Here is a 21,221-nt window from a genome sequence, read left to right on the forward strand (position 1 = left end):
TACATGGGTAGTCAGATCATCTGATAACGTCCCAAAAAGTCAAACTTTTCGTTTTTATTTTTTATTTATTTATGTTGCCTTTATTTTTGAGTTGGTGGGGTTTCAGACGGCTCTAGAAACACAACAAAATGAAATGATTAATCTCTAACAACATTAAGAAGCTTTAAACGGGCATTAATATCATACCTACTGGAGAAGGAATTTTATTCCCTTGAAACATATTTAAATTCGTTGTAACGTCTTGTATGTTTTATATGTAACAATGTAAATTTGGACATGTCCTATATTACATTTATGTAATCTATTGGAAATAAATAAAACTTCAACTTCAAAAACACCTTCTCATTGAGTTCTACAAGACACTCGTGAGAGATTGTCACTGCAACGTTTTGTTTTGGAGAAATTATCATCAACAATACCTATATTTTTATATGGCCCGTAAAAGTAAATACTGTATTGAGTAGAATTTTTTATTACCAATACAACAACAAAAAACAAGTTGGAAACTGTTTAACAGGATGGTGGCTGAAACTGCAGTGTATCTCAGCTGTTTTTAAAAATAGAGACTTGTGGTTTTCGTTACCCTGTGCCACATTTTGGTGAAACTTTTAATACCACAAACAGAATCAATCTAGGCACTATACAAAAACTAACATTACTAAATTCAGAGACCTTTTTTTGGCACTGACTCTCCGTCTAACCTTTTGTGTATACCGAGCCTTCCGCGTATAACCAAAGAATTGGAAATTCAAGTATTGGATTTAGTCCCAACAGACACATAAGACGTCTACACAGACTCATTTATTAACTGCCGTTTTACGTTTTATTAATAACAAAGACTTAACACTTTTAGGATGTGAGGAATGATTGGAATTTCTTTTTGTGGTCAACAGTTTCGGATTTTCAACTAACTGTTGTACATCTTCTATAGTAAATTCCACTTCAATTATTTCGGCATGTCCTTTTTCCTTCCGTGTGGGAACTTGTACGATAATGGTGTCATCCTTTGACTTGCAGTACGTTTTGGTCTGATTCCAAATGTAAGTCCACAATTCTAATTTAGTTATTTCGGAACTTGCCACCTTTTTTAGGAGCTTCAACTTCTCTGAAAATGAAAGCAAAAAATGGGTTACGTGCGTTGACAATGATATCATTTTTAACACTAATTACGTCCGTACAAGCATATACCTGAAAGGGAATAGTTTTTGAGAAGCCGAGTGGGTTGTTCTTTGTTTTCAGTGTTTGCAGAATGTAACTGAAACGAGCTCGATGAACGCAATGACATCTCCTGTATTCCTGTTAAAACTTCAGCTTCAGAGTTCGAAGACAAGTCTTTCCACGTTTTCACATGAGGGTTTACGTAAGTCACTCTTACAACATGTTCACTGGTAAGTTTAGCTTCATCAGCGTTAGTGTCTTTGTCCATTTTATTTGTCTTTAATTTTGAAATACGGGCGCTGCGGGTTTCATTTTTCGGGGTTGAGATGCAAGCATCGCCAACAGATATATTTCCGATTCTTATAGGAATACCAGAGCGATGCCTTTTGGAATGTTTATCCAAAACGCCTCTCGCTAAATTTGGTTTTCCAATTTCCGAGCTTAACTTTGAAAAATCCACCTCATTGTCTACCCCTGTAGGAAGTTTATCTTGAGTAGATAACAATTCCAGCAGTTTTCTTAAAGTCTCACCAGAAGAAGTACTGGGTTTCAAAGTTTCTTTTAAGTTTGAACTGTTTAGTAATTTTTCGTCCAGAAGGTCAATAATTTTAGCTTTTAAGTCCGCTCCCGGATTAATAGCTTCTTTTCCCCATTTCAGAAAGCAATCATTGATCCTTTCATAGTTAAGATTAGGAAAAAGACTGCTAATTGCAGAAAATATTTTTTGACTTGATGATTCTTCCAACATTGGGCTTACGTAATAGCGTTTCGCATACCCTTGTTGTATTTGTACGTTGCGTTGTCGTATTTTACTCCTGCTGCGCCGATCGAATTCTTCAGATTGATTGAAATTATACTGAGTACCTGCAGTATGGGCACCGACATCGCACTGGTTGCGTTGAGATATTGTGGCCTGTAAATCGAGAATTCTTTTGATGACTCGTTTAAAGTAGTCTTTAGGGACGGTAGAACGTTCTTGAAGGGCGACGCGCTCCTCCAAAGCTCTGAGACGAAGTGCCAACTCCCGAATGATATTGTACGGATCTTCCAAGGATGTCTCGCTTGATTCCTGATCTTCCCGATTTTCAGTTTGAGGCCAAACTCCAGATGGAGTTTTCAGAGGAAGAGTGGGCATTATAGGTCGTTTCTGCGATTCTACTAGAAGTTGAACCATTCCACAGTGTTGACATGGACAAGGCTTGTCGTCCTCAACATCGCGCGCGTTTGCATTTTGACAAGATAGCAACGTTTTCAACCGGTCGAATGTGTGTACAGTCGTATAGACGTGGTGATTGCGCTCGTGCACATTACCCTGAAGTTTACGCATATGTTTTTTAGTTTGTTTTCTTCTCGGAAGCGCATCCACCAAGTCACAATTTAATAAAGAATGCGGCTGTGCTTTAGGCTGAGTTATGTTCTCTTTATGATCTCCGACCGCTAAAATTCTTTCTTCTAAGTGTCGTAATGATTCTCTAATTTGACCCATGAGTGGCTGTAGGATTGATGTGGGTGCAGAGTTTACAAAAGGCTTCTCTTCAGAGATGCGCTTCGTTTTATTGTCACTTGCAACGGCGTTATTACTTCGCACCGCGTTCAGATTAGGTTTCCGCTTCTTTTCATGTTTCTTAGTTATACGAGTATCTTGAACTCTTTTGAGATCTGCAATTAATAACTCTTTTTCCCGCTTTTGTTTTTCCATGCGCAATATCAAATCTTGGATTTCGCTGCCTCTTATGGTTACACTTTGCTTTCCAGAGAATCGATTTAAGTGATTCGGGCGAACAATGGTAACATCCAAAAGCGAAGAGTTGTGTTTTTCAGGACGCGACATTACATTCTTTAAACTGTCTGCTATTTCCACTTCTATAGACAGACCGATTGACTGAGAAACGTCATTACTGCAAATTGGAGGAGAATTCGAGACTTCGTCATAATTAACACAATAAATTTCTTCTTCGTTTTTGTTAAGTGCACGCAATTTTGAATGTTTTTCCATTAAAAAATCTTTAAGTTCTAATATTACATGTTTCACTGTCAAAAAAGGAAATATGACCGTGCGATCAAGTATGTAAAAACCGTTCTGTCAGTTTGAAATATGCCATGTTTATGTTCCAGTTACGAAACTGATACAGCTTAATTTAAAGTTTATAGTAAAATTACTGTTGGTTGGCGTTTTGCAGCTCAAAACGTGTATAAATTCCATTACATGCTTTCATACCAAGAATCGTGCTAATTCCCGTAAAGTTCTGGTACAATTCTTGGCGCAAAAACTTGAACGATTGTGTCATTTTTGATAAAGTGACTGTTACTAATTACGGTGTAAACATAATCGTTGAGATTTTACAGGAAAACAACGTGACGAAAGTAGAAATGTTTTCTCAAAAAAGAGGAATTGGTGACCAACTCGGTGAAACCGTGGATAATAAAATCGCTTTGGAACCGCAACCTAAACGTAGAATAGAGAAGAAATCTCGACTGACCGATTTGCTAAAAAATTCCCCAGACGTAATATCGGAATATCTAATGGTCGATGAAAAATCTAAACAACGCCAGGCTGAATTGGAAGAAGGCGAAGAAACCTTAATCCAAACGATAGATTTGGAAAATGCTCATCAAGAAAATGTGATCCACATGCCTATCGAAGATGCCATGGAAGTCATCGATCTAGGCGCCAAGCCTAATCCAGATGAAGAACTGCAGTTTGTAGCTGCAGATAAAAAAGAAGTCGAAGAAAGTAAACGCGGTCAAGAAGACGATACATTGGGAAAAAATAAGTTGTGGACTTGGTTTACAAAATGGTGTGTTTGCGCAGGGAAAAGCAATAACGAGACAGTTTGACATTAACTGATCTGTTGAGTTTATATATTTTGTAAATAATTAAAATTTTAGCAGTTATCTTCTCTTTTTATCGTAAAGTTTATATTATGTCCGTTTGTGTAGTAACCTAGTAACCGTAACTCTTTTGCTACAATCACTTTATTCGTGCTTAACTACCTCCTACCGTTGAGTGAAGCTGAAGGATGGTCACTCAACGCTCCTACGTTAAGTAAATCGCGAACTGAACCCACTTTAGTCATGTTTTTTACTTTTATCTTAAAATGGGAGGATAATTTATGATCATTACTATTCTACTTGCTTACTCGAATACGGTAAGAAGCATCGATTGAAGGTTCAACGGTGCCACTAAAATGATTTTTGGGTGTCTATGGTAGATGTACACTGATTTTGCAACCATCACAAGCAGTCTGTGAATCTACTCGTCTATTCTCAAGATTTATACTGCTGTGTGCACTGATCCGTAGGCCAGAAAAACCGTACACAAAACACTCTGGTACTCAGTAAACTCTGGGCAAAAACTGATTTAAATTGGCCGCACTATGGCCCTTAACTTGGCATAAAGCTGATTTCAAATCTTCAACGAAACGCTCGACGAAAGGTAACTCTGCTCTGAACGTAGCAAAAAAACTGATTTAAATTTTCAAAGAAACGTAGTTCTGCGTTGACTGTGGCAAAAAGCGACGCTTTTTTTGTTAACGTCCTATTTACGGCGAAACCCTTGTTCCGAAAATCAAAATTATAACAACCACTCATACACAGTTGACAACAAAGACTATCTCCCCAACGTACGTTAATAGACCAAAAAATAAAGTTCGAAAAATTGTTAAAAATCAATTTGTTATCAAACATTAAGAGATAAATCCAAATTCAAATTCTAGGAAAAAATAAAATTTCATCTCTCTTAACTACAACAGAAAGAACAATAAATAACACCCACCTGTCAATTAAATTAAGCATTTACAATTGATAAGAGATAAAGACCCAACAATTCCCAGAAAGTCTTCGTTAAATAAAATAAAAATGTAAACTTAAACAACCTTGACCGCTTAATTCGAGTCCAGCTCCTCGAATTTATGGGAAGAAACTGAAAATCACTCATTTTCAGCTGATACAACGAAGTATCAGTTGCTTTCTAGTTTCAAGCATCCCGGTATTTCTTGCTTTTAATTTCACAACATAGATATTAAACTAATTATCCAGTGATTAAGACGCAGAAATAATTAATTTTGGTGGTATTCTTGATTCAATTAAAGGATCTTAACAGAGATGCATATAATCAAAGAACCTGAAAGAAAGGGAATGCAGTAAATACCAGTCTAATATGGTTATAAGTGAATTAACATTGGAGATTTAAAGCTGAAGATATACATACAGAAGAATAGACCAAATGAATATTATCAACAGTATTAATCATATTTTTTGCCCAACGTATGTTCCTAACTGATATAAATACAAGACTCGGCCCGGGGGCATTTACTCCTGATTACATTCCGTATAGGCGAGGGCGACTCAGTGGTCCCCACACGCTCCGTTTTGGGCTTTCGGTTTATTTGATCCTCCCTACCTCTCAATTCTTTAGTCATACCTACTAGCCAACATGACACCCCACCCTGTATACGAAACAAATACAAGTAGGTTAAGGCCTTGTTATAGCTCTTCCATATAGGACTTACAATGGTAAAGTTAAATTGGTTCTTCTTTCAACATTTTCGGCAAATCCAGTTGCCTTTTGTAATACAAACCAGACAAATCCATAATTTATGGGACATAAAGTCCACATAATAAACTGTTCTAAAAATGCTTAGGAATTCATAATAAAGTTCTCAGCTTTGAAAACACGGTGTACTTTCAAACCAATTTACAAATAAGTACCCTTTGTTTGAAGGAGTAAAAAAATCAAGAGTATCGTTTCATGAAAGAAAAGGTTACAAATTAAAAAAACTTACAAGTATGTGTTATATGAACTGTAACGGCTGGATGCGACCTTAAAGCGTAGTTGAGATTTTGTATCCTTGTATGATTTTTGTCCGTAATGTGATTATTGATTTGCTGTCTTCGTGAGTTTTCGGAGTTGTACCATTCAAGACCTTCTTGTAGAAGATGGCGATTTTGTAATTGTGGTTGGCACTTGTAAATTGTTGCTAATGTAAACCGGTTAGAAATCGGGACATCCATTTGGTTGGTTTGCAGAAAACAGTTTGGGTATTATCCGGAAGCCGATTAACCTTTTTGTGCATGATTGGGTATATTTTGGAAGCACGCGGTAATTTTGTTGGTTACTTACAGATGCAACAAGTGGTACCTAGCTAATTTAATTTGAGTCATCCGCTTCTTCTTGTAGCGGTTTTTTGGTCCGGTCCGGAAGAAGTTTTTGTACCGTACCGCATGAAAATCTGCATTCGTAGAAGGAAGCCGTTGATTGAGTAGCCACCGTTGCGAAAGACCTGTCCGACAACTATTAACGAAAGATCGAGACAGTCAACTCGTTCTTGCGAATTCTTGAATTACCTTTGCATCAGTCGTAACCTTGACTCCATTTATCGTCGAAAAATTTATACACGCAATTTTTGCGGCCTTGCGATTAGTGGTTATCGATTGTTCACATTCATTTTCCTTTTTCGATTGCAAGCTGAGGTGTTAATTTGAAAACGCATAGAATTTTAATTGCCGCCACCAATATCTTACAAAATTTAGGTGATTTAATTCTTAATTTAGGGATTCCGGTAATATTGTTTGATTATTTGCCCATGACTCCGATATAGTGAGGATTTATATTGCGTTTTTTCTGGCTTATCGTAAGTACCCGCCATTTGCATTACATCTACCTACTTGAAGTGCATCTTTCTTTAGGGTCAGATGATATCACTATCACTATCATTCGTAAGTTATATCCAGTTCCGCAAGTCATTCGATGTAGGAGTGCGTAACCTTGGGTTAAATTCATTACATCAGTACCTACGCTTGAAGTGCATCTTTCTTTAGGGTCAGATGATATCACTATCACATTGTAATTTCCAATAACGATTGTTGCATTCGTCTATAATTAGCGCTCTTATTACAAAGAAGTATGTACATTTTAAGGTTACCAACGAAGAGGTGATCAGAAGTGGGTGTCGACAAAGGGAATATGGTAACCCCCAAAGGATTTTACTGATGGTGGAGTCAAAACTTCAAACGCGAATTGTTCAGTGCACGGTAAGTGAGAAAATGGTACCGACAAAGTGAACGTGGTAGCTTTCGGCAAGATCTTATTGATGGTGGCGTCAATATTGGCTAATAAAACACTGATCTGCCACACAAAAATGCGCTGAAGTCCCTTCGATCTCACACGAGGACTTTGATCATTTTCATCCAAACAATTTCAAAATCAAATGTTTTACATTCATTTTTCAACAAAACAACCGCGAGTAACTAGATCTTGCCGAATCAAGGTGTCTAAATGGCGCATTAAAGTGAATTTCTTTTCTTGTCCTCTATGTAATTCCATAAAAATCCAACATGGTGTGCATAAGAAATACGAAAGTAGTATCATGTAGCCTCTACATCTAGCGTGTTATAGAAACTGAACACAGTCAGATTCTCCACAAAATAGTGCCCATAGAAAGTGCTAACGGGAATCGTCCATTTCGGACTGTTAAAGCTAGGGAAGCAAAGGAAATTTGACATTTTTGAGGCGATATCTCAGTTATTTTCAAAGATTTTTCAAAAATTTCAAATGATTTTTTCAATCACAAAGGTGGCAGTTGCCCTCATTTAACCTACACTGCCTCTCTCACCTTTACAGAAATCCCAATGGTGAGCTACGAATTTGAACCATCCACTACAGAATACCCAAACATTAGTCATATTTGAATATTTATTTCTTTTGTTTCAGGGATGCACAGTTGAGATTTTTACTTTTTCATTTGTACTAATCATTTGATTGATGCCTTTCGGACATTTTTCTGTAGAAATTAAGAGGCAAGTGACAATAAAAAGCTAAGAATAAGGTTGGTACACTGATATGTTGCAGTTTATTGAATGTGTTTGAAAAACTACCCTCTTTGTGTTTAAAGACAAAAGAACTGGACATCTGTAAGTATTTCACTTTTAAAGAAACTACCTGATTTTCAGTATAATAACGTATAGATTCTATTGTTTAGTTAATAGGGTCGTTATAACTAACTGCAAAAAGTGATGCGTTTTTAATTTCGTCCTAGTTCTAAAGCAGTAACAAAAGTTTAGCTGGACAAGGGCGCCATAGCTGTTCTTCTATTATACCTGCCGCCCCGGAGTCGCCTCCAAATTGTAGTGATTTGCTAGGTCTAGAATTGTTAGTGTTAATAGTATACTTATGATAAATACAGACTTCGACAGAACTAGCTATAAATTACTGCAATTTTAAATTATATGTAATTAAAGTAACGACGGCGTTAGAAGTAAAGTGCCCTCTAACAACCTTCTTCTCTGATGGGTAAACTCGCTCCTCATAAAATGTACCGTTACCTTACCTACTATGTTTTCGTCGCCATAAATCTGCTTTAATTCGCAATTATTGATAGGTACTCGCCAAAAGTTCAACCTAAGACATAGAAATTATTATTCAGATCTGACACATCCGGGCTACCGTGTGCAACGTCTGTTGCATATGGCATATTTATCCATCCAGCTTATAAATAATTTAGTCGTAATTTGTAAACCGGCATAAAATAGCAATAGAGATAAGTAAATTAGGTACTTATTTAACAGAAAATTTCGTCGAAAAATTAATAGCTCAAGGATTTCCGGCAATCTCACCATGCTCATACACACTTTAGTGCTAAATTATACCGTAATAATTTATTACAGTGTTCATTGTAATTGCAAATTAAATCTTGAATAAGAAATAACACACGGAGTCAGTATATTTTTACTCACTGTGTCAATTATAATTAATTCTAACAACATTTATCCAATAAATTATGTTACGACATGGATGATAACGATTACGAAGATACATCGTATGGGTAAATATACATGAGAAAATATATTTCGTTGTCACTTAGTTCATAATACACCTCCCACTTAGCATTAAGAACCTGAAAAGATCCTTTAAATTATAGTTTATATTTTTATTAAGGATAAAATATAAATTATAAATGTCGGTATAATCTGTATGCATATATCATTATGCCGTTTATTATTTCAAATCTTATGTAAGATGTTTTAATTTAAAAATATTTTCTTCTGATTTTTCAAGGATTATCTAAAACGATAACTGCGTTATTATAATTTACAGTTCTCCATTCTCATAATTTATACGGCATTTCTGAATTAGAATACGTGATGTGTATATTAAATTATGCCTTAATAATCTGTTAAAAAATTCGGGCGTTGGCAAGATAGTAATATTTATGTAGGTAGCAAACGATAAATGTACCTATAACCGCGAAAATATTTTTTTTATTATATTGAAATATTTGAAATCTTAAAAGGTAAAAGAAATAAAACAAAATTCAGTTTCCATGAACTATTCCTCCTATATTGATAGATAGACATGTAATTTGTTATAAATAGCTTTTCTATTCTGAATTAACTAATTATTAAATGAGATAATTATTGTTTCATAACTCAAACAAACTACTGACAGTTTTTTTGTGTTATTTTACACTACCTTCACATTTTTCGTTATACATAACAGATAATAGATATTAGACAAGCGTCTTTGACGTCTGTTTCAATTGTCAAAAATAATGTTGTTCACTTAATGAATAATAAATAGTTACAGTAGTCTAGATTTGGCATGACACTTTTGTTTACACAGAAATGTTTTTTTATTATTTTGCATTTCATTATTTTCAGCGATTGTGATTTGTAAACTTTTTAACATTTCTTATCAAATTTAAATCGTAGCAAATTGTATTGAAAAAAGTTCGTCGTATTATCAATAAATTGTTTATGTAACTATAAATAGCTGAAACAAATATCACCTTTAATTAACTATGTTAAAAAAAAATACTTTTTTTTAGTTTTAAAACATGCTAAAAGGCTTTTCCCTGCTGTTTGCAACAAATTGGGACCAGTTGTAAGAAACGCAAGTAAATCATAAACTATAGGAGGTATGTGAAAGGAAGCTGAATAAAAAAATAGGAATTCTGTTTATAAAAATAGTTATTTGTTTCATTAGTACAAAAAATGTCAGTTTTCGGGACGAGGAAGATAGTTGCTGGACGACGCGTTAGCGGGGTCCAGCAACCTTCCGAGTCCCGAAAACGCATTTTTTGTACGAATAAAACATAAAATTTTTTCTCCAACCCCCTTTACTTCAAATTATATTCGAATTTAGATTCAGTCACAGTTTCACTACTATAGTATAAGAACTTCTGCTTTCTTGTCCTCACGTGTCATGCCACTCTAGTTTTTAAGTTAACTTATAATTCGTTCTTACTTCTCACCTCTCGCGACTTTGTAGGGAGCAAATCTTGAGGTAGATGTTCTGCCGTTTCTATAATCTCTGGCGGAGTGCAATCCATGTCGCTATCAGTTTCAGTCATTTTATTGTATACACAATTAATATTGTTATATTTTGTATTGAAATAAAAAACTTACCATACAGTTTTTTAATTAAAATTAATTGCAATTAACTTTTTCAAATTTTGATTTCAAAATGACAGATAATAGTGCAATGGGTCTGAAGCAGATGGCGTTACGCGCGACGGCGGGTTGTATACGTATTAAAATTACGTTCACGGAATATGTAAATTACGTTACACATGGTTTAAATAAAAATAGCGAGCGTAAATTATTTTCAATACATGTACATACGTATAGGTAACATCATTATTTGCATTGAATATGCAAAAATATTTGATTTGTATGTATAGAAATATCTTACAACCTCCAATGTAAAACGATGTCAATGTGACATATCTCCGTGATTGTAATTTTTTAATTGGCCAACTTTCAAGGTCAATTTCTTTTTGGTACTAGGACCAAAAGTATCCACTTTTTGTACATTTGCCATGGTGAAAGCGATTAATCCGCAAAACGTCAATTTTAGGTACCGAACACTGTCACAAAATAGCGTCTTATTCAGGTGGTTGGAGAAAAAATAAGTTTTCGTTGTTTTTTAATTGGATGAGTAATATTTGAACATCAAATCAGAGACACAAGAGATGGAACTTAATTATATCCATGCATGAATTTTTCCAATCAAGTATATGAACTTTAGGTTAAAGGATTATTTCCTATCAAAAGACATTTTTAATCTCAAAAAATTCTAATGTATCTAATGCATTGTATTAAAATTTTTAGAATAAGAATACAAAAAGTGAATAAAGAATTATCATGCCATTTAAAATTACAAAGTTAGTGTCATTTACTCAGACGGTCCCTAAGCAACTGACAGTGCGCCTCTTTATACTACGTACCTTGCATTTTTTTTTAAACATTTCAATTATCTATGGTTATATGGTAGTCTACACAGGGCACAGATGGATGCTCCCAGTTGTTTTAAACTTTTACAGCTGAATTGCTTTCTGGAAGGGTCCTGAGTAATGAATAATAAAGCAGTTGTACCAAACAAAATATCAAACAACAATACTATCCTATTGTTTTTCATTTTCCCAAGGCGAGTTTTTTTAAATAATCAAAATTAGAAATTGTTTAGTCTATGATAAACAATATATTACCGAGAAGGGTCCACAATTTTGAGTTTTAATTTAATTGTCTAACTTATAAAAATGGATTTCAATAGTTTCATGTAAATTTCGCTTATCTTAAGCAGCTTGATGATGACGTAGTGTCGAAACATGTAACAACCACCATAACCTCTTTAACTTTTCACTGAGCGATATTCCAATCAATTCGGCTTGATATGGTAAAGAATTTGTATAGTCGTTGGTTAATTTTGAAGTAAATTCTTTAAAGTGAACGCTAATGATCAGATACCAGAGTTATAATTTAAACAGTGTGTCGAGGACGGATGGACAGATTATGACTGAGAGACTTGCTCGCTTGATCACCGAATCTTTTATTAAGTATGAACCTTGTGGAAAACTTGTGGTAAGGTCCAAGGCCATGACTTGGGAAATTCCGGGGCAATTTCCTTGTTTTTGAATGCGAAATAGCCTTCTTAGGTTAGTTTGTGGCTGTTTCAGGGCGCGTAGACACGTAATATTACTACCAGTTTTAAGAGCTTTACCCTAATCTTTCTCATAAAGTTATAGTGATAACTGGGCATCTCTTTTTTCGTGTGTGAAACTTCAAAAAGTAACGATTTTCAAACATGAACTAGGATGTTATATGTACGTAAAGTTTTCTTGTTTCGTCTCTTCTTGTTAAATTGTAATACTTTAATAAAATTGCACTTTTCTGCACTACAATGCACCGGCACATACGGCTCTAGAAACAGTACGTTTTGTGGAAGAGTACCGCGATGGAAATGGAAGAAATCGTTAGCCTCCAAGATCTCCCGATTTAACGGCGTTGGACTACTTCGGTCATTTGAATACTTCAAGTTTATCAAAATCGATTACACACCCTTGGCGAATTGGGAGCTGCTACACAGGAAACTGCTCTCGACGCCGGCGCCGTCTGTCTTAATAATGGTGGTTAACATTTTGAACACTCGTTGTAAGCATGTGATAGAAACTAAACCGATACAACGGAATATCGTAGGATCGTCAGTATTACCATCGCTTTTTTAAGGGCTATTTATTCTAACCTTGCAACCTTGCAATCTTATATAGGCTATAAATAATATAAGGTTTGGAATGATGAAACGATTTTTAAGACGTGTTGCAGTGACGTACGGACAGAAGGGTGGGCATTGAATCAATCAAAATCATGTCTTGGGCATACAAATAATGCTCTTGGTCTTTTTTCTAACGATCCCGATGCCAGAATAACATTTTGGCATGTTTTGATCAAAATACATGTGGCCTCATGAATCAAAGAATCTCTTTATCCCCTCAGCATTAAAAAAAATATTTCTAGCATGTTATGAAAATGCTGTCTTCTGAAAACATTATTGGAATCTTCTCTTATGACCTTCAAAGTCTCTAAAACCTTCAGAATCGTTCGAATTCTTATCAAAGTATGTATTCGCATTTTAAGATTTCCATAAAATCTTCTTGCCATATTCTTGGAACCTTTGTTAGAATATTTTTAGAAGTGTTTCGATTACTTAGAATCTTCTTCGAAGTTTCTTAAGACTTAGGGATTTATTTTGGGTATATTGGAACGAAACGTTTGATCCCTTCTACCATTCAATTTTTAGAAAACTCCTTCCTTTCGAATCATTAAAACCCTGAGAATAATTACAATTTTTACAATCTTCATAGATCCATTTGCTTACAATATCATTAGTGTTCTTGGAATCTTTTGGAAAACATGAAAGATACAATATGCAATAGTAGCTATATAGCCCAAGGTGTAATAGTATTTTATTTGTTACTCAGTTGTAAACGTTGATTAACAAGACAAAACGCAAACGGGAAACGTCATGTTTAAACGCTACTGACTTGTAAAACTGGCAGTAGACCTGTAAAAATTTTACAAGTTAGTAATCTAGTAATTTCATTGGCCAGAATTAATGCGAAGTCTCTGTTACATGGATAACATGATATTTTAGACATTTCTTCGAGATCAATTTAAGAACTAATTATTTACGTTTTCTATTGTTTACAAATGAGTAACAAATAAAATATTGTACATTATATGCCAGGTAATAGTTTTTACTGCCTCTAGGAGATGACAGGCTCGCCTTTCTCCTATCGCCAGTAAAAACTCACTTACCTGGCTAATAATGTAATAGTATTTTACATTATTAGCCAGGTAAGTGAGTTTTTACTCTAGGAGATGACAGGCTCCCCTAACGGCTCGACAGTCACCTTCTCCTATCGCCAGTAAAAACTATTACCTGGCGTATAATGTACAATATTTTATTTGTTACTCATTTGTAAACGTAAATAATTAGTTCTTAAATTGATCTCGAAGAAATGTCTAAAATATCATATTATCCATGTAACAGAGACTTCGCATTAATTCTGGCCAATGAAATTACTAGATTACTAACTTGTAACATTTTTACACGTCAGCTGTAGTTTTACAAGTCAGTAGCGTTCCTGGTAGCGTTTAAAGATGACGTTTACCCGTTTGCGTTTTGTCTTGTTAATCAACGTTTATAACTGAGTAACAAATAATAGTATATTGAAAGACAAGTGTTACAATGCTTTATTATAATACGACTATCTTGTGGCACGAGTGGCAACGCGAAGCGTAGCCACGAGTGTCCGCAAGATAGGAGTATTACAATAAAGCATTGTAACACGCGTTTTTCATACTATTTTTTCTATTTCGGTGGTTTAATTTAAAAAAAAAATCATTATCAGAAACTATAGGGAACATTAGAACTAACATGTTTTATGTTGGGAACACTTTTTATGCCGTTAAGTTTTAGGTTGGCAGCATAGTAAGACTGACATTTTGAAGTTCAAACATGGAAGTACCCAACGAAGTACCTACTTGTACTAACTAGTAACTGCCAACTTAAGAGATGAGTTACAAAAAAAAAAACGACTATAATCACTGTCTTTGTACAACCGAAAACAGTTGTACAAAATCATCATTGTGACACCGAAATAGAAAAAAGATATTGTGGTATCGGTATAATTTTGTATGTCGAAATAAGACATATGTTACGAATTTCATTGCCATATTGGCATAAGGCGTTATGTCCCAAAAGCATTTCGCCCCGAGGGAAACTTCCCTCTATTCCCCCTCCCTCCTGTTCAGTCTGAGCTGTACAGACTATACAATGGGTCCAAGAGAAGAATTAACAGCATGGGGAAATCGATCCTGCTTCATATGTGTTGCTAACTTGAAACAAAATATGCATGAAAAAAAGAAGATGAAACAATAGGGATTAAATAATGCTGTGTGTGGAAATAAAAAGAATAATTATAAAATAATAAAAATTCATATATTTGTCACTGAGGCTGCTGCTGAGCCAAAATTTAAAGCAGGATAGGATTTGGACAAGATGTATAAACTATACTTCATGGGTGTGGGCGATCCTGCTACCAAATTGTTGACAGTTTCGCGGACCTTCAATAGATTACTGGACTCATGATAAATTTGACCCAAAAAACAATTTTTCATTTGGAAGTAAACGATAAATCACTACTTAACTTTACACAAACAAATAAGTATATAATTAGTTTTATACTTACCTTCGACTTTTTCTTTAAAATTTCATGCTGGAAAAAAATTAATAGCATATCGTGGTAAGTAGGCGAGTGTTATAGTGATTGATGGTTACTAATGAAACGTCTAAATTTATTCATAATTGCATTCTTGCACAATATCAAAGGTTCTTGCATGTATTTAATGTAAATAAACTAGGTAATTGGTGTAATTTCTACTGTGCTTTCACGTGAATCGTTAAGGTATAATTAGTCACTTCATCTGCGGCGTCTGAAATGTTTCTATACTTAACACACGAAAAATTGACTAATAAATTGGGGTGAGTAAGACATTTAAATTGAAATTGATTAGCTAACAATGCCGGAATTTGTTTTGTAATGAATGTGTTGAATACTTGAATTCGAATTAAACAGATCGCAAATATGGGAAATGTCAATCCAAATTATTTACAATAATGGCACATGATTATACCTCATTCATTATATACGAAGGCAGAATTTAGACACAAGTCAATATTTGAAAAAAGTCGATTGATTTAAATTTCGCAATATATTTACAACAGAACAAACCGAGTTACGTATGCGAATCCAAGAATGATGGTAAATATCGTCTGATTTATGTGTTGGCTAATTATCCTTCTAATTTAAATGCAAATATATTTAATTATTTCGACAATAATATACCCGTTTATATTATAACAATATACAATTTGACAAATTTACATAGACATTTAAAATTTTGATTTGAGCATAATTTTAATTTGCGGAAAACACTCGCCACTCGAAAATACCAGGTTTAGATTCGCTATCGCAAAATCTTTACGGGAATTGCATTCGACATAAAGTCTGATAAATGGCAGTTAATATTACAGTAAAAACTATAAAATGTAATGACATTTAACCTTAGGTTGAGTTAAGAATATAGAAAGTTTTAATATAAATCTAGCCAGTAGCTGGCACTGTAGTTGTAGACTAATAGAAATGCCAACCAGTATAGATATAAATTACATTAATGTATCGTAAACATTCATATATGTAAGCGAAAGAATCATAAATATGTCACTATCGTTGTCAAGTAAATGCCGATAAATGTGTTGTTAAGAAACTTCTTCAGCATCAAAAAGGAACAACTAGATATTACGTAGGGAAATAAAAGTCTTAAAATGACATCGGACTAAAATCAGCAGCTGTACCAGTTGATCTATTCTAGGAGTAAATTATTACTCTGTCAACTCGTTAGTTTGTTCCAATTATTTTTGCTTTATGTGCGATGAAATGCTAATTTACGGTTCTCAATATATTATAATCAAAAAGCGTCCTTAATTCATTTCATTATTTTTATTTGAATATTTTTTTTGCATAGGAAAAGAACAATTAGCGTTCAAAATAAAACAATTTCTGTGAACAATAAATATGAACAAAAACGCAAATTACTCTCTAGAAGGTTTTGCCACAGAAATGCAACTAATAGTAATAACATCATAATGTATTTAAATTTAACAATGAAGGATATTTTATTGCCACTTACACAAACGATTATTTAAATAATAACCATTCAAAAATTAAAAGCAATATAAGTATATTGACACTAAAATACATCACAAATAAGCAAGTTGGACACTCCACCGAGTAAATAAATGTGCAATGGCGTAATATTTACTCGTGTCATTTTGAAGTAGGTAATATGAATATTTTAAATAAATATATTTAACAACGTTGAGATCTGTACATTAAATACATATCCGTCACAGTTTTTTTCTTATTTGCTCGCGCTGATTTAATCAGTACTATGTTCACTCACCACCAAATATATCTATAAAAAGGTAATGTCATATCACACGATCACGTTTACAGTAACTTTGTAAACTTTAATTAAAACAATTTGATATACACTTAAAATTAGACTAGCGAAGTCCGTGTCAACACAGCTAAAACATTTGGCTTGCAAATACGAAAAACATTATGCGAAATTAAGGATGCATTCCTGAACTTGTACTCAGTCGCGGCCCGTAAAGACTGTAGGGGGATAGATATGCTGGAAGACCTGGATGACCCAGAGGAAAACTAGATAATGTGGATGAGGTAAAGGATGGCGGTAATAAAGACGGTTTACTGTACGGGTGATACCTGGCGGTTGCTAGTGGGCTTAGAGGTGGAGTGGGATATGTTCTGTGTAGTAAAGGATGTGTGGGCGGTAGACTTGTAGTATTTAACATCGATAGAGTTGGATTTGTTTCCGCTGCCGATACGATCGCCGTGTGGCTCCGTAAATGCTGCAATAATTCTTCTGAGGTCGAAAACCGTTTGCCGCAATAAGTGGCGTCTCCCGCAATCCAATTACAGACATATGGAAGTTGAGAGGCGGCAGCTAACGCCGCTAATTGTGCGTGAGCGTAAGCAGCTGCCAAGGGATTGTGTCCTAAATAGCCGGCCGTCTTTGACGCGACGTGATCGCACTGCGTACATCCCGCCGGACAATTCGATTTTCCGCCAACTCCACTGGAAGCTAACAAATGCGAGCTTAAACTGCAACCCGTGCAATAAGGATCTCGACAAGCCGGAGCTAAGCTTTCAGATCCCAACGCTCCCTTCATACGAACGTAACTCGAATACGGGCCAAAAGCTCCACTTTTCAGAGACTGATGATGTGATAATAAACTGCTTGCCATCAAATCCATCGGTAGCGGAATACCTGGAGTTGGATACCCTCCAAGGAATGTAGAAGTTGGCGGCATAGCTCCCGGCTTAAATGTCCCTAATGGCAAATCTTTGATACTCGGGTCGGTGGTTGACGTTAAAATACTAGGCGTAGATGCAGTTTTTCCGTTCGATGATGCCGGGGTTGGACTTGAAATACTATCCCTGGACTTTGTAGGGCTCGTCCGTTCCAATTCATTGGGGTCGACAATTGGAGTTTTTCTATCGGAAGCTGCCGGTGACGGACCTGGAGATGCCTCACTTTGATTACTGCTACACCTGCTGTTGGTAATTGTCGATTTTGCTGGTGTCCTTACTCGATTTGCCGAACTTCGGTCTTCTGGCGACTGCGTTTTGTCACGAGGTAAACTAGCGTCGTACGGTTTGAAACTCGATTTATTATGTGATTCGTTACAATTAATAGCACTGGGCGATTTTGATTTTATCGAATCGCTTTTACTAGACTTGTTTCCTTTTTCGGCACTTTGTATAAGTTTACTGTTAGGTAAGTCGGCACCAATTTGGCTACAAGTCTGTGCTAAAAGCGCAAGCGGGCTCTTTTTGGCATCCAGCTGTAAAGAAAGAAAATCGCGTTAGTTTTCAGGAAGCATACAAAATTGTGCGCACGGTGTAAGTAAGAATTTCATCACAAAAATAAACATACCGTTGTTGGTAGAGGAGTTAGATATTCTGGTCGTAAATACTGATTTCCAGAAGTAAGCATGATGTAATTTTACTACACGTTTCACCCAATTCAAATATTTAGAACGTCACTACATTCACTATAAATTATCTCACGTGTCTGTATAACTAAAAGAGATGTTGACGAGTGAAACACAAAAGCATGACTGACGCTCGGAAACGACGTACGACAAGCGCGCTTACTGAAACTGACGTCACGCGTCTCTGCATCCCCACTGCTGTGAGCTTTGACACCCTCGACCGCAGATCACCATGTTATTGCTTCTTCTATTTGCTTGTCGACACCCTTCATTTTGCCCTTAGCCCTTCACACTCTACACATCACGGTATTTAGTTTACAATCACTTTTCTTGTTTCAATATCCTCCTCGTTCGATTCCGCGCCGGAAACGACAACATCTCCTTCTTAAATTTTAATTTACCAATCCATCCTAATTGCTTCGTCTTTCTCAATAATTGGTTACCACTTAGTACGTCGTCCGCTTTTCATGAATATTTCAACATTTAAATAATTAAATGTGTGAGGATCCACTTTATTTTCATTAAGATATCAAACTTTAATATCTTCGAGCTACGTCATAGACACCACTAATCAAAGATGAAGTAAAACATGTCATAAAATAGCAGTTATATTAAAAATTAAGTGTACAACTTATAGCCCAGGGCCTATCCATCATTTTATATGGGTAACTTTCAACAAATTAGAGACAACCTGAAAGTTAGCACGGTCTAAACACCCTCTGAAACCCCAGCGTCGAGGCGTTGAGCCCGTCACCCCAAAACCATCCCCTAAGTGGGATAAAATCTCCCTTTTTGGAAATTTTTTAAGAAAAAACGTCAAGAGAGAAAAATTGTAGAGAAGAAAATTTCCTACCAAATACGTATACACCAAATTTTTTAGATGTTGAGTGATGCAGATAACATTTTCAGCAACCCATTCAAGCACTTCCCAAACTCATTTCCATGGCGCCCCCTTTATTAAAAGTAAATTTGCTCACCCCCCCCCCCTCCTATTAACAAAAATGCTGTTACAACAAACGTATTTATTAAAAAATTACAGGGTGAGTTTTTTTTTCATTTTCACTATGGAGACTCGGAGTCGGAAAGCATAATTGATACAAAGCCATTTAAATGGGCAAAGTTATCCAGAATTTGATGGTGATTTTCCCTTTCAAACTTCCTTATAGGTCTACAAATTGCGATGTTATGGTCAAAAAACCGAAAAATGTGATCTTCGAAAATGCGCTGGCGTTCATTTATTTTCAAAATAATTATTTTAACAAAACCTTGGTGAATTTTTCTCAACTTTCTGACGGTGCTAAAAAATTGTTATGCGCAATAAAATATTATGTTTTTGTCAGATATTGCAGCCGTAATGCCCGTAATATCAATGGCTTTTGAGGCCGATTTTAGTTCATTCGAGATCTCTTCTTTTATAGCACCATCATAAATCGCACATACACTATCATTTGGAACCATTGTGCTAAAAAGGCGAATTTATCGAGTACCTTCTTATTTCTGTAAGAATCGGTCAAATACAATTTTACATAAAAATACCCAATATTATATAAGTATTGTAAAGGTATCTATTTGCTTCGCACACATCAGGGATATCGCGCCGACGCGCCCCCCAGTTTGGGAAACACTGATTATTTATTTTAGAGTCTACATTAGAGCAGTGTTTTTCAAAGTTTTTTGTCTGGTGGCACACTAAACTTATTAAACATAAAACAAGTCGCGGCACCCTATTATTTTTGCCTTTTTTACAATTACTAAAGATATGAAGGATGAGTAGTCTTTGAAAAAATAAGATTCTATATTCTGTGATCGTCACGCGTAACGCTCGGCAGCCGAAAGCGAGCTTGGCCCGCTCGCCTGGTCTCGTTCACGATTTTTTAAAGAGGGTTTACCGATTTGAAAGAAATGATAGCATTAAAATAGCCAATGTGTCTTTGAAATTGACTAAAATACACATTTAAAGCGTATTTAATAACTGGGGTATAATACTTATTTATTATACAAGACGATAAAGGGATATTTTAACCATTGAGTGAAAGATGTTTAACTTTCACGAGATGGTTAGTTTCCCTTTATCCTCGTGTATAATACAACACTTTATTTTATTTTATAGCAGAAGCCATATAAATCATTGTAAAGTTTCTGACTAATTTGAATTTAATTTAGACGTCAACAATAGCATAGCAAGCTTAGGTTCTGTCGTCGCGGTTTCCATAGAAACAACATTGTCATATATTCCAGCCGTGACTTTATATCTTACTCTGCATGACATTTGAAATAGGAATGACAGATATCATTAGAATGCACAATCGTCTGTTTCACTTTATCTACCCTAGCGGTTAAAGTGATCACTTCATCTGCCCTCACGCTTAAAGAGCAATTTAGCCTACTCATTGAAACGTATTAAAATGCCATTTTAACATATGCTATAAAATAAATAAAATGAATTTAAGATTATTGTTATAATACGTATTAGCTTGCCGCTTTATAAGTGATATTTACAATTTAATAGCAGGGTGTGTAGCGCAACTGCAACGCCGCCGCCCTTCGGTTAACCATAGAAATAAATAAAATAGAAACATAAAAAAACAGAATTATAATTTAAAAAATTATTATATTATTAATATTCATTTTTTATAATTGT

General features: G+C 35.1%; 3 protein-coding genes across 3 annotated transcripts; 1 reads left to right on the forward strand and 2 right to left on the reverse strand.

Annotated features, from left to right (window-relative positions):
* Nucleotides 1-797: 797 nt before the first annotated feature.
* Nucleotides 798-3,272, reverse strand: LOC116166404. The gene is made up of 2 exons (XM_031481358.1): nucleotides 1,189-3,272; nucleotides 798-1,105 (listed from the first exon to the last, which is right to left on the reverse strand). The coding sequence occupies exons 1-2, from the start codon at nucleotides 3,152-3,154 to the stop codon at nucleotides 798-800; spliced, it is 2,274 nt and encodes a 757-aa protein (XP_031337218.1). The 5' UTR covers nucleotides 3,155-3,272.
* A 222-nt stretch (nucleotides 3,273-3,494) lies between these two features.
* LOC116166340 lies at nucleotides 3,495-4,053 on the forward strand. Its single transcript, XM_031481289.1, has one exon. The coding sequence runs from the start codon at nucleotides 3,529-3,531 to the stop codon at nucleotides 3,994-3,996; it is 468 nt and encodes a 155-aa protein (XP_031337149.1). The 5' UTR covers nucleotides 3,495-3,528; the 3' UTR covers nucleotides 3,997-4,053.
* A 12,456-nt stretch (nucleotides 4,054-16,509) lies between these two features.
* Nucleotides 16,510-19,034, reverse strand: LOC116167173 (zinc finger protein Elbow). Its single transcript, XM_031482427.1, has 2 exons — nucleotides 18,523-19,034; nucleotides 16,510-18,430 (listed from the first exon to the last, which is right to left on the reverse strand). The coding sequence occupies exons 1-2, from the start codon at nucleotides 18,580-18,582 to the stop codon at nucleotides 17,132-17,134; spliced, it is 1,359 nt and encodes a 452-aa protein (XP_031338287.1). The 5' UTR covers nucleotides 18,583-19,034; the 3' UTR covers nucleotides 16,510-17,131.
* Nucleotides 19,035-21,221: the final 2,187 nt, after the last annotated feature.

The sequence above is a fragment of the Photinus pyralis genome, unplaced genomic scaffold, assembly GCF_008802855.1.
Source record: "Photinus pyralis isolate 1611_PpyrPB1 unplaced genomic scaffold, Ppyr1.3 Ppyr1.4_LG3b, whole genome shotgun sequence".
Lineage (NCBI taxonomy): Eukaryota > Metazoa > Arthropoda > Insecta > Coleoptera > Lampyridae > Photinus > Photinus pyralis.

What these genes read in the sequence shown, in the direction of transcription:
- LOC116167173 (XM_031482427.1), bottom strand. Translation starts at nt 18,582, where the DNA reads ATGCTTACTTCTGGAAATCAGTATTTACGACCAGAATATCTAACTCCT. An exon ending in TAACTCCTCTACCAACAACG is followed by an intron (nt 18,431 to 18,522) that starts GTATGTTTATTT and finishes CTTTCTTTACAG; the next exon opens with CTGGATGCCAAAAAGAGCCC.
- LOC116166340 (XM_031481289.1), top strand. Translation starts at nt 3,529, where the DNA reads ATGTTTTCTCAAAAAAGAGGAATTGGTGACCAACTCGGTGAAACCGTG.
- LOC116166404 (XM_031481358.1), bottom strand. Translation starts at nt 3,154, where the DNA reads ATGGAAAAACATTCAAAATTGCGTGCACTTAACAAAAACGAAGAAGAA. An exon ending in CAAAAACTATTCCCTTTCAG is followed by an intron (nt 1,106 to 1,188) that starts GTATATGCTTGT and finishes TTTCATTTTCAG; the next exon opens with AGAAGTTGAAGCTCCTAAAA.